The sequence below is a fragment of the Peromyscus californicus genome, unplaced genomic scaffold, assembly GCF_007827085.1.
Source record: "Peromyscus californicus insignis strain IS unplaced genomic scaffold, ASM782708v3 Scaffold_21__1_contigs__length_65335640, whole genome shotgun sequence".
NCBI classification, from domain to species: Eukaryota; Metazoa; Chordata; class Mammalia; order Rodentia; family Cricetidae; genus Peromyscus; species Peromyscus californicus.
Genome location: NW_026294514.1, coordinates 27,957,245 through 27,969,125, shown reverse-complemented (window position 1 = coordinate 27,969,125; position 11,881 = coordinate 27,957,245). Strand labels below are relative to the sequence as shown.

The 11,881-nt window shown below is 54.3% G+C and overlaps 1 protein-coding gene across 3 annotated transcripts in view; it reads left to right on the top strand.

Annotated features, from left to right (window-relative positions):
* The window catches only part of Cfap65 (cilia and flagella associated protein 65), a 32,503-nt gene extending 25,743 nt beyond the window's left edge, over nt 1–6,760 (top strand). For all 3 annotated transcript variants that reach the window (XM_052749897.1, XM_052749896.1, XM_052749899.1), the window contains 11 exons: nt 1–89; nt 196–354; nt 1,290–1,433; nt 1,724–1,837; nt 2,023–2,130; nt 3,641–3,685; nt 3,892–4,094; nt 4,647–4,775; nt 5,253–5,744; nt 6,358–6,495; nt 6,604–6,760. The exon at nt 1–89 is cut by the window's left edge and continues 103 nt beyond it. In XM_052749897.1, the coding sequence (XP_052605857.1) occupies nt 1–89; nt 196–354; nt 1,290–1,433; nt 1,724–1,837; nt 2,023–2,130; nt 3,641–3,685; nt 3,892–4,094; nt 4,647–4,775; nt 5,253–5,744; nt 6,358–6,495; nt 6,604–6,712 (1,730 nt within the window). In that variant the 3' untranslated portion in view covers nt 6,713–6,760. The remainder of the gene's footprint in view (nt 90–195; nt 355–1,289; nt 1,434–1,723; nt 1,838–2,022; nt 2,131–3,640; nt 3,686–3,891; nt 4,095–4,646; nt 4,776–5,252; nt 5,745–6,357; nt 6,496–6,603) is intronic.
* Nucleotides 6,761–11,881: the final 5,121 nt, after the last annotated feature.

The following is an 11,881-nucleotide window of genomic DNA, read 5'->3' as shown; positions in this document are numbered from 1 at the left end:
GCTGCCTGAACCCCAAAGGGGAGATCCAGCCAGGTACTACTGCTCAGACCCTGTGGATCTTCTCACCCATCGAGGCCAAGACCTACACTGTGAGCAGTGGCCTGGATGATGTTGGGAATGGTGGGGGTTGGTGCTGTGGTTTCCTCACTGTGCCCTGATTTCACCGGTCCCTTCCTCACCTCTGTAACCTCCCAGGTGGATGTACCCATACACATCCTTGGATGGAACTCAGCTGTCATCCGCTTCCAAGGAGTGGGATACGACCCCTGTGTCATGGGTGACACAGCCCCCTTCCACAACATATCCTCGTGGGACAACAGTTCCATATACTCTAGGCTGATGGTGCCTGGGCAGGTGGGAGAAAGGGGGCTTGGAATGGCTGATGCAGCAGAGTCAAGGGTAGCCAGGACCAAGGGCTGGGGAGGCTAGGGAGAAAAAGGATACAGGTTAAGGAGGGATAGAGGGTGAGACTTGGAATCAGCCTGGCTCCAGCTTCGCAGAGCACCAGCTCTGCAAGAGGCTGGCCCTGTCAGCTGATGTCTAATATCCTCGGTATACTAGACATAGCATGTGTGTATGATGTATAGTGTTCTTGGGACACTGCCCCTGCTTCAGCACCCTTGATCCCAGCCTTTTTTGTAAGCATAGGGCTGAGGACTATACAAGATGTATAAAGAAATCTTCCTATTCTAGGTACTGTCTTCATATAGAACAGTCTCTCTCTTGGGTTCAGGTAGATTTTGCTCAAGATATTAGTGGTCACTAATACTACCTTTCGTCCACATGCTTCTTATTGTTGGGAGGCCTGGCACATTCATCTAACCACCCATTTATTCAATTATGTTTCCATCTACCCGTTGAACCTCATACCACTTACTAATGTCTGTATCCTTCTATACAACCATCTATCCATGGACCCACCCATCTAATCACTGCACACTTGCCTGCTTTCCTATTAAGAACCCCATTAGACCCCTAATTCAGGATGGACACTGGAAACCCTGGGAACGCAACAGGCTTCAGGGTGAGGCTTTTGGGGGTTATCCTAGCTCTGCATGTGAGAGGAATTTGGGAAAGTTGTTTGCACCCCGTGAACCTTCCTAACACACCCAACACAAGAGAAGAACGACTGTGCCTACAGCACAGGGCCACTGCGAGGGTCAGACGTGTGGGAAGCGAACACAATAATGGCCTAGTGGGGAACGCACGGGAACTGGTAGTGTTTCCTGCGGTTTCTTCTTCACGCCCCCCCCCCCCCCAAGTTGATGCTACGCTGTCTTCACCAACAGAATGTCTTCCTGTCCCAGTCCCACATCTCCCTGGGAAACATCCCTGTGCAGAGCAAGTGTAGCCGCCTGCTCTTCCTCAACAACATCTCTAAAAACGAAACAATTGTCTTCACCTGGAAGCCAAGGCCCTTAGATTTCGGAGAGGTGAGAGTCCATTTGCTCCCCCGATCAGAACTTAGGGCAAGGCTCCAGACTCATTCTACGCTGTCCCATGCCATCTCATCCTATCTTGTCACATTCCATCGTGCCCTTTCTCATCTACTGTCCCCTCCAAACCCATCCCATCCTTTTCTATCCCATTCCCTCTTGGCCTAGTCCATCACGTCCCATCTTGTCCATTCTGTCTCATCCCATCCCATCTTGTGCCACCTTGCCTCGTTCTGTCCTCTGCCATCCTCTTCCCACATCCACAGATCCCTTCCCTAAATCAACAGGTATCTGTGAGCCCCATGGAAGGAGAAGTGACTCCCGAAGAGGCAGCCCCAATCCTGGTGACCCTAAAGGCCTCAGTTCATGCCAGCTTCTACAGTGTGGACCTGATATGCAAGGTAGGGACCAGCTCCAGTGAAACACAGGGTGATTGAGACACAGCTCCCAAGTATGAGCTAGAGGAGGGTTCTGAGGTCTCCAAACCCCCAGAGAAAGGCAAGAGCCAGCTCTTGGAAGGGCCCAAGGTAAGCTCTAGTTGAGAGCCTCCAGATCGAGGCCTTCTCTCGCCTTGTGCTGGTCTCAGGTCTACCGGCAGGAACTCATGCATCAGTACCACAAGGAGTTACAGGAGTGGCATGAGGAGAAGGCACGGCAAGAGGTGGAGTTCACCATCACAGACAAGAAAGTCAAGGTGAGGAGAGCCGAGCGGGCCTCACATTCCCAGACCCCACCAGCCTCAGCAGAAGAGACGGAAGGGACGGGCTGGGCTAGCCCTCCACGTGAAACTGGCCGATCCGCCCTAAGAGATTAGATTCTACTCACTAGACTCAGGATAGCAGCCCCACAGCTGTCCCGCGCCAACCAGTGTGAGTAAGGCTGGCTGGCAACCGCCTGCTCCACACAGAAGGATTCCGCGAGAGCCTGTTGTGTGCAGAGGGGCTGAGGACAGAGGAAACGACATGGGGCTCGCCTGATGGACGCTGTGGCCTGGTGGCTTTAGGTGCAGGCTCTGGAGAGAGCCTTAGGTTTGACTCTCGGCTTTGACCTTTGCTAACTGTGTGGTTAAGCTACTTAACCTCTTAGTCCCTTAATAATAATAATAATAATAATAATAATAATAATAATAATAATAATAATAACAAGAATGAGGGATTTTCTTCTAGATAACCCACAGGTGAGAGACAGGTGAGACCAGATTGGCCATGAGTTGTTAATAGATAGCGCTGAGTGACTGAATGATGGGAATTCTTTGGAGCATTTGTTCCCTCTTTGTGTATAAAATATGGGGATTTGGGCATTCAGGTTTTTTGTTTGTTTGTTTGTTTTTTGTTTTGTTTTGTTTTTCGAGACCGGGTTTCTCTGTGTAGCTTTGCGCCTTTTCCTGGAACTCACTTGGTAGCCCAGGATGGCCTTGAACTCACAGAGATCCGCCTGGCTCTGCCTCCCGAGTGCTGGGATTAAAGGCGTGCGCCACCACCTCCCGGCGGCATTCAGTGTTTTAAACAGGGAGTTGAACTCTTCCTGTCTTAGTCTCTTAAGTGCTTCCGTGAGGCACCACACTCGGTCAACAGTAAATGTCTTAAAATATGCTCTAATGCTAGCGAAATGTCCACTTTGAGCTACTGCTGCCAACATTACTACACAGTGCGCCTAGAGTCAAGCCTACTATCCAGAGACCATTTCCCAAACACAGGCTGCTGTACCTCTGCAGGGAGACCAACAGAAACATAGAACACCTTACTTCCTCCTAATTTTCTCGCCTTCCTCCACCCATGTTCTTACCCCTCAATCTCCTCTGTGGCCACCCTCAGAAGCATCTGCTCCCCTGAAGCTTGGGCCCCGGTGAATACAGATCGTATAGGGATGCGGGACTGCTTTGTAACTGGCTTCAGAATGCAGGTGGTTTTTCCTTGTCTCTCTGAGTCTCAAAGACCCAGGGTACCAAGGGCAAAGCACCCTCAGGGCCCGCCTCTCTACATCTGATCAGGGATCCTCCTCCAGCCTTCACTCTACTGAACAGATTTCCCTTGCGTGTTCCCAGGCGGCACCTACCTAGGGAAGGTCTGAGAAAGGAGTAGCACTGGGCAGTGGGCAAAACCCGGAGGGAAGCAAGGTCTGATTATACAGAGAGAGATGGAAGGGGACATGGGGAGGGGCCATGCATGGGGCTGTCACATCCTAAGCTGGGCTCTCTCTTACAGAGGAGAGCGTATTGCACAGCCTGTGAACCTGTGAGGAAGTATAAGGTAAGCCAGAAAGCCCCATGCCATTCTTGGGGTAACTGAGAAAAGGTCCTCGTTTGCCCCCAGAGATACTCTCAAGCCCTGAGCCAGCCTCCTAGAAGGGAGGGAGAAAAGTGCTAGTGGGCAAGTCCACAGCCCTAGGGAGCTCGGCCAGGGGACCCGTGGGCAGTGGGAGTTGTCCTACCACCTATGCCTGCCTCTTCCCAAAGACCCTGCCTCCCATCACAAACCAACCATCTCTCAGCCGGCCTGCCAGCTGGAACCTGAAGTTGGCAAAGGAGGAGACATCGTGGCCATGTCCTCAACCACCTGTACCAGGCCTGCTCTGTCTAGGCCTCACGGCGAGGGCCCATGCCATTGACTACTACCTGGTCAACTTCTTCTCTGAGTTTCCCTGCCACTTCCTGTACCGGTGAACTCTTGGGAAAGCATGGGCCACCTTCCTCTCATCTTAATCCTCTCCCCGCTTGTAGGGCAGCAGTGTCCACACTCAACCTTTAGGAAGGTTTGAAGCAAGAGCAGAGGCAGTCATAGGGCGCCATAGGCCTGAGATACCATCATTACTGCCTAGGTCCCTTGTGGTTGTTTGTTGGTTGGTTGGTTTGTAGTTTTTTTTGAAACAGAGTTTGTCTGTGTAACAGCCCTGGCTGTAGCGCACTTTGTAGACCAGGCTGGCCTCGATGCTTAAGTCGTTTGGAAGAGGGTGATAAAGAGGCCCCTGAGAAATCCACCAAGGCTTCCCACTCTCCCCTTTTGTCGTCTTGGAGCCTCTGGGTCCTGCTCTAACCTAAGGGTTGGGTGTGGCTCTCTTAGGACAGCAACCACATTGTGTTAAGCCTGGGAGTGTGCCCAGCATATTTACGTCCTCACGACTGGGCAGCTATCATCATGGCTTGTGCCCCGCTGCTGCAGCCTAGTAGCAAAAACTTTCCAAGTCCGCTCAGAATATCCTGGTCTGCCCCAGGGAGCTGCCAAAGAGGAAATCCTCCAGGGAAGAGGCGAAAGCTTTTGAGGAAGAACTCCCCGAAAAGGAGGGTCCTATCTCGAGGCAGAAGCAGCAGCTTCTGGTCGACTGTCTCACCACCATCATCAGGTACCAACTGCTCTGTGCCTCTTCATCCTCACCCTCCCACCTCTCCAGCTGCGTCGGAGAAAGCTTCGGAAACTCCAGTACTCCTCTCTCTGAGGAAAAGAGAATTCCTTTGCAAGATCCCGCTCCTGGAGGACCCTTGGGACAGACAGAACAGGTCTAATAGAGCTGGTTAGACAGACCTCCAGAACTGAGTCCTGCTGATTTCCCTTTCTACAGCTGGTCTTGATGTTATCTAGAGCCAGTTGCCTATGACCTCGGGAGCCCTGCCCTTTATCTGTATTGTGACTTGCTGGCTCTGCCTGCACCACATCCTGGTCGCCTCTAAGCCTATAGGCTTTCCTCCCAGACCTAGCACTTGATAGTAAAAACAGTAGCCAGAACTGTCCCTTAGGAAGCAGGGGAGCCAGCCAACATTGTCCTAGCTGAAAGCCCTTTCGTTATATTCCATCCCTTCTTCTTTTTTTTTTTCCTGCCCAGGGGCCTGCTGGAAGACAAGAATTTCCACGAGGCTGTGGACCAAAGCCTGGTGGAGCAGGTCCCTTACTTCTGCCAGTTCTGGAACGAGCAGTCGGCCAGGTTCCTGGCCCAGAAGAGCAGCTTGTACTTAACGCCCGTCCTGTCCCTTCCCTCCAGCTGCTTTGAGGAAGGAAAAGACAAAGAGCAGGGGGAGGACAAATATGGCTTTGGAAAGAATGCAGGGGAAGGTGATGAGGATGATGAAGAGGAAGAGGAAGAAGAGGAGGAGGCAGAAGAAGAGGAAGAGGAGGAGAGAGAAGAGGAGGAGCTGAGCAAGGAGGAGATAGAAGAGGAGATAGACAAGGAAGCGAAGTTGACCTGGTCAGAGATTAAGGCCACCGCACAGCCACAGCCCTCTGAGTCCCAGCAGTCCCTGCAGTGGCATTGGCAGCAGGATCTGAAAATCGTGATCAAGGAGGAGCAAGAGAAAGATGAGAAGGAGGCCATTGGACGGTGAGCCGCTGGGACCAGAGAACTGGGAAGAGGCTTACACCGAGGCTGGCCCCAAGCTGTGTGTGACGCTCTTCCTAACTCGGGTCCCAGGGACAACCTCTTGGTGTAGTGTAAGATTTGGGTGGGAGGATTTTCCGAAGAGCAGACCCCAGTTTTATGTAGTGTGTGATACCTGATTGATAGCATTTGCCAGCGCAGCACTACCGGCAGTAGGGTGGTAGGCTTTAAAGTCTCTCCACTAGACAGGGAGGCCAGAGGACAAGTTCCACTTTTCTGATACCACTTTCTCCGGGGGCTTTTTTGGGGGGCAGTTTATTCTGTCCCTTGGGATTCCTTGGCCCCACACAGCCGCTTCTGCATCCTCTCATCACTACCATCCTCCAAACCTGGCTCTGCCGTGACAACTGCCAGGTTTGATTCTTAGCCACATACCTTAGCATCTGTGACATCGCAGCAGGATGCCCCCATAGTGTTAGGGCTGGGGGGTAGGGGTTCCAGTGGGAATCTGTGCAGCGCCCCTCCCCCCCTTGCACGGCACACGTGCACACCGCTAAGTGGAGAAGTGGCTTGTAGACCTGTAACCTTGCTAACAAGAGCAACACCCTCCTCCCAGGCTACCCGCCTTTGCCAACCTGCAGGAGTCGATACTAGAGAACATGATCCAGAACATACTGGTGGAGGCAAGCCGTGGAGAAGTGGTGCTCACCTCCAGGCCCCGCATCATTGCCCTGCCACCAGTCAGCGTGCACAGGTCTCTTGGGGTTGTACTCATTGCTTGGAGGGGAGCAAGGCAGGAGATGCATTCAGATGTGGTTGGAAGCCCCACCCTCATTCCTACCCTCGGCTTTCTGTTTTGCAGGACAGACACCCTGCTGCCCATGCAACCAGAAGTAATCTGCACTGAGATACAGCCCCCTACTGACTGTTTGCTGGTGCCATCATCCAGCCCCTCATACATGCATGTCTAATCCCCCCCCTTTATCGTCCTGCTAGTAAAACATTTAGCAACCCCTCTCCCCATATAATTGGATTTTATTTCCCCCTGCCTGGAGAAAGAAGTATGTTGAGATGTGTGGAAGGGAGGTGAGAGCTGCTGGTGTGGACCACAGAGACCCGCCATACCTTTAGAAATGGGAGGATGAGTTTCCCCTGGGCTTGTAAGAGTGTTTGATACTTGCAGAGGGGTGCTGGACTTAGTCTGGCCAGTGGAGGGCACTTCAGGAGGGGCACAGCTGGTCTTTGCTACAGCGTATCCTGGAAGACAAGAACCCCAGTGCTAGGCCTGCTGGGCTAAGCAGGTGGCCCCGGAGGCTGAATGGACACTCCTTCCCACATCTGTTCCCCAGCACCTCCAAGGCCGGCCTGGTTCCTTGAACTCTTCTAAGAGGATAAGAAGAAGCCCAGCGGTGGTGGTGCACGCCTTTAGTCCCAGCTCTCGGGAGACAGAGACAGGAGGATCTCTGTGAGTTCCGGGCCAGCCTGGTCTATAGAGCTAGTTCCTGAACAATCCATCAGATCTACATAAAGAAACCCTGTCTCTAAAAACCAAACCAAAAACAAAATAAACAAACAAAAAAGGTTAAGAAGTAGGGGAAACTGAGGTACTCAATAGCAGCAGGCACTTTTGGAAGCCACGGTTTAAGGGGCTACGGACGCTGCTAAATGACCCCCATTACCAATCCTCAGACCCAGAGATGGTCTACCTTCACTAGGACGTCCGCCTCTGTTTTTTCCCTAAGCCCGGCCCGGCAGCCTCTGTCCTCTGCTCCTCCCTGAGCTCAGAGCCAGGTGGGTGGAAAAGTGACATCTGGTGTTGTTCCAGAGGCGCTCAGGTCCCCGGCACCCTCCCCTGCGTTCCCCTTTCCCCCCCACCCCCCACCCCGCGCCTCCAAGGCCTCTGCAGAAGCTTGGTCTCTGAAGCCAGGGCGGGGGAGGGCGACGCTCCGCCTCCATGAGTCAATATTTGCCCCGAGCAAACGGGCGCCCGGACAGGTGTGTGTGTGTGTGTGTGTGTGTGTGTGTGTGTGTGTGTGTGTGTGTGTGTGTAGGGGCGGGGACTGAACTGGCAGTATAAGAGTGCTCTGAACCCCGGCTAGGGCACAGGCTCCGGGGCGTGGGCTGGGGACGAAGCCAAGCCTGGCTGGTTTGGGCGGAGGGGCAGGAAAGCTGCGCAGGAGGGTGGCCCGGGAGGGAGGGGCGGGCCAGGTGTGCACCTGTGGCGTCCGCCGCTGCCGCCGACGTGTCAGCTCCACCGGTGCGCGCAGGGGAGAGCGGCGGCCAGCTAGCGGAGCGCGGTGTGGCGCTGCCCTCGAGGAAGATCCCCCACGAGACATCGCCGACGAGCGCCGCCAGGCCCCGGGTCCTCCGCTCCGGCCCCGCGACGAGCCCCTCGCACAAACCGGACCTGAGCGTTTTGTTCGTTCGGCTCGCGTGAGGCCGGGGCGGCTTCTCAACACCAGCCCCGGGGCCGGCCCGATCGCCACGCAAGCAAGCAAGCACCTGCCCGCCGCCGCCGCCGCCGCCGCCACCGCCGCCGCCACCATATGGGTCGCAGAGACTGCGCACCGTGCCCGGGGGACATCCGGCTCCCATCAGGCCCCGCCTGCCCTGCCCGCAGACTCTGAGCTGCCAGGCACAGCTCGCTGCAGGGTAATGCGGGCTGAGCAGGCTCCAGCGGGGTGGCTGGAGTGGGCTGAGGTCCAGAACAGATCCCCTTCTGAAGGTGGAAACTGGGATTCTAGCCCCGCTCGGTCGGGGCGAATTCTGTGGCCTTGGGCAAGTGTTTCCCCAGCCTCTTGGTTCTCGTGTTTGCAAAAAAAAAAAAAAAAAAAAAAAAAAAAAAATGAGGCAGCCTTGTTTCTCACAGGAGTGAGGGCCTCCGCCAACCTCTTTAACCTGGTTCCTGGGCTCCTACCACTCTGTTGAATCCCTTTAACCTGGCCCTCTAAGAGCCGGTGCCAGAGCTGTGAGGTGTAGAAAATTTGAGCTGAAAACTTCTGTGTCGACTCAAATCTACCCCTCCAGCTCTCTTTCACGCTGCCGCAGCCACCCCAAAATTTCTCTTGTACCACCTCCTGGGACCGTTTTTCAGTCCAATCAAATCTGAGATCAGCAAAGAGGACAAACTCAGGGTCTTCAGACACAGGACAGAGCTCACCACCTTTCTCAAACCCCATAATCTTGTATTCTCTGCATCCCAGTCCCACAGGCTAGTCTGAGTGAGTCTAGGTAAGCGCTCAACTCAGCCAGAGTTCCGCCATGGATCATTAGTCACAACCCAGACCTGGGATGGGCCACCTCCATTTCAGTTACTTAAAATGCTGTGACCTGGCCTGCAAGAAGGGGATTGTCTTACACTCTGGCAGAGGAGCCCAGACTGAGAGCTCCCCACAAGGGGGAGAGGCTAGGCCAGAGAGGAGTGAGTCTGTCCTCTGATTCCAGGTGCCTTCCACACCCACTTCTGAGAATGTGTGGTGACAAAGGCCAGCTGTCGGATGACAGAAAAAGCATCCTCGCCCAGCAGCAAGGATCCCTTAGCTGGTTTCCCATTCGGGTCAAGGAGCACTGGTGGAGAGTGGTACCCCACACACGGAGACAGAAGCAATGCCAGGAAGATGGAACACTAGGATCACAGTTCAAATGTCCCCAGAAGTGCTGTCTTGTCCCATCCGCCACCCCTTCACTGCTGCCCAGGGGCCCCACAGAATCTGCTGAGCTCTTGAGGGATGTTTTTAAAGTAGCTCTGATGAGGAGAGGGTGGGCTCTTGCCTGAGCTAGGCCCAAGGCCAGGCTAGATCCACATGTCCTCAGATGCGTATACGTAACCCCCATCCTGGCCTCCTGGACCAGGTTCATCCCTTGGCACAATCCTCCTCCCTTGCCCTTGCTGGCACTAAGCGAATTACCCTTCAGCAGCCCGGATCACCCTCTGTGTCTTTGACAGCACACTCTTCCCCTCCCCAATGATGGCATGGAGCTAGTGCTCCTTGGACCTTCCAGATCTTGAGTCTGCACAACGGAGGTCCCTCCCTGGAATGGTCCCCAGAATATATAAAAAAAACAGCCCTTGGAAGTAGGGTGACAAAAAAAAAAGACCACGCAGTGTGCTGAGGATCTGTCCTGGTGATAGGCATTACTGCCCCTTCCTAAATCCTCCTTCCCAGTATCCCCACCCCCTACCCATTTCCAAGATTCACTTTTCCAGGCCATCGCGGGGCATCTGGCCTCTCCTCTGGGTCCCTCCCCTTCAGACCGAGGTGGAGTCTGACAAGCCTGCAGGTGCTGGGATGGAAGGGGGGGGGGTACACAGCAGCTGGTGTGCGGGCTGCCCCTCCCCCTTCCTGCTCGAAGCCAGAGCCTGCTTCCTGTCTTCCCTGTCAGCACTCCGGGTTGGGGGGGGAACAGGTAGGGGGAGGAAGAGGGAAGGGACAGATGAGTTGAAGTGCTGCCCTGGGGGTAGGGGTGGGGGAGATGGGGAGACCCAGGAACAACAGAGGAGAAATGGCCAAAGGGGTGGCTGAGGAAGAAGAGGCCTGAGAACAGGGGCAAAAGGCAGATGGAGAGTGTAGCTCAGAGCCAAGTCAGGTCAGAACCAGAGGGGAGCACTCAGGCAGGGAAGGGAGAGCTACAGAACCTTCAGACCGTGGAGGCAGGACCTGGGGGGAAACCAGGGGCAGAGGCAGAGAGAAAGCAGACACATGCAGGCACACACCACACACACACACACACACACACACACACACACACACACACACACACACGGACAGACGAGACAGAGCAGAGAGAGAGAGAAAGAGACAGACAGAGACAGACAGATTCTTATGGAAGAACTAAGATGGAAACCAGGGAGGAGAGGACTAAGAGGTCCAGTGGGTAGAAGTAGAAAGTGAGAGATGTGGTGGAGGGAGAAGACGGTGTGAAAACAGGTTGGAGTGTGGAAATGGCCCCAAGGGAGGAGACTGAGGTGGGCCTCGAATGGTAACTGCCAGGGCTGGTAGGATGAACACTCTCCTCCCATTAAAAGCCAGAAGATGGAAAGGCACAAGGCTCACACATGCAGTCCCTGAACAATGACTACTCCATCTTTCCCTGTCAGGTCACTGTGGAGCAGCTGCCCTGCCCCCACCCACCCTGATGCATCTGGCTCAGCCTTGGAAACTTCAGGGCTTGGAGGCTTCTCAGGGGTCTGCTTGAGAGTGGAGAGACTTAGGAGTGGGGGCTCACATCCAGGTGCTAATCCCTATCCAGCCAGGTTGGGACCAGAGCCTTGGTGACCTTCTTGGAGATTAATCCCCATGGAGATGCAGCTCACCCCCTCACTCTGGCTAGGCCAGGTGGGTAGCTGGTGGGGCCGGTGGGGCAAGCCAGGGGCAGGATGGGGAGGGAAGAGAGTCTTCTTCAGACGTGGCAGGACCAAGGCCTCCTCCGGCAGCCAACTTAATTTACAGGTGAAAAACTGAGGCCCCATGCAAGGGATGGGGATGGGGGAGGGCTGGTAAAGGCCACTTATGGAGCCAAGAAAACCAGAGGAAACAGGGGTCAGGTCTTCAGCTCTGCTCCTCACCTTTTTTCCCTTGACAGCAGAGGCCTGAGCAAGAATGGGGGACTTGGAACATATCCCCTGACCTGTCAATCTTGCGTCAGCAGAGTGGCTCCGGGGAGAAGGAAAGCGAAAGGCCTCCTGTGGAGAGCTCTGCTGGCTTCCTGAACCAGGATCAGGTTAGAAAAGAAGGTTAATGATCCCAGGGCTGTGCTCGCTGCCTAACCCCTCCCAATCCAACCCCAGAGGAAGTGGGGAGAACCCTGAGACAAAGACGGTCACAACCCGAAAATATACCAGCAGCAACGGCTACCATCTGTTGAGCGTGTATTGCAGGGTGGTTCTGTGTTTTACATACATTTAAATCCCCACAGCAGTCAAGACAATGATTCCCATTTCACAGAGGAGAAAATGGAAGGGTAAAGTGCAGACTAAATGGCTTTTGAACAGTAGAGCTAGGATTTGATCTCAGGCAGCAACATGGCTCCAGAGCCCAGCTAGCCTTCAGTACCTTCGTGATCACAGCTAAATAGTTAAGATGACGCCTCTCTGGGTTACTGCAGAGGGGCCATTGTGTGCATGTCAAAGTGCATGAGGG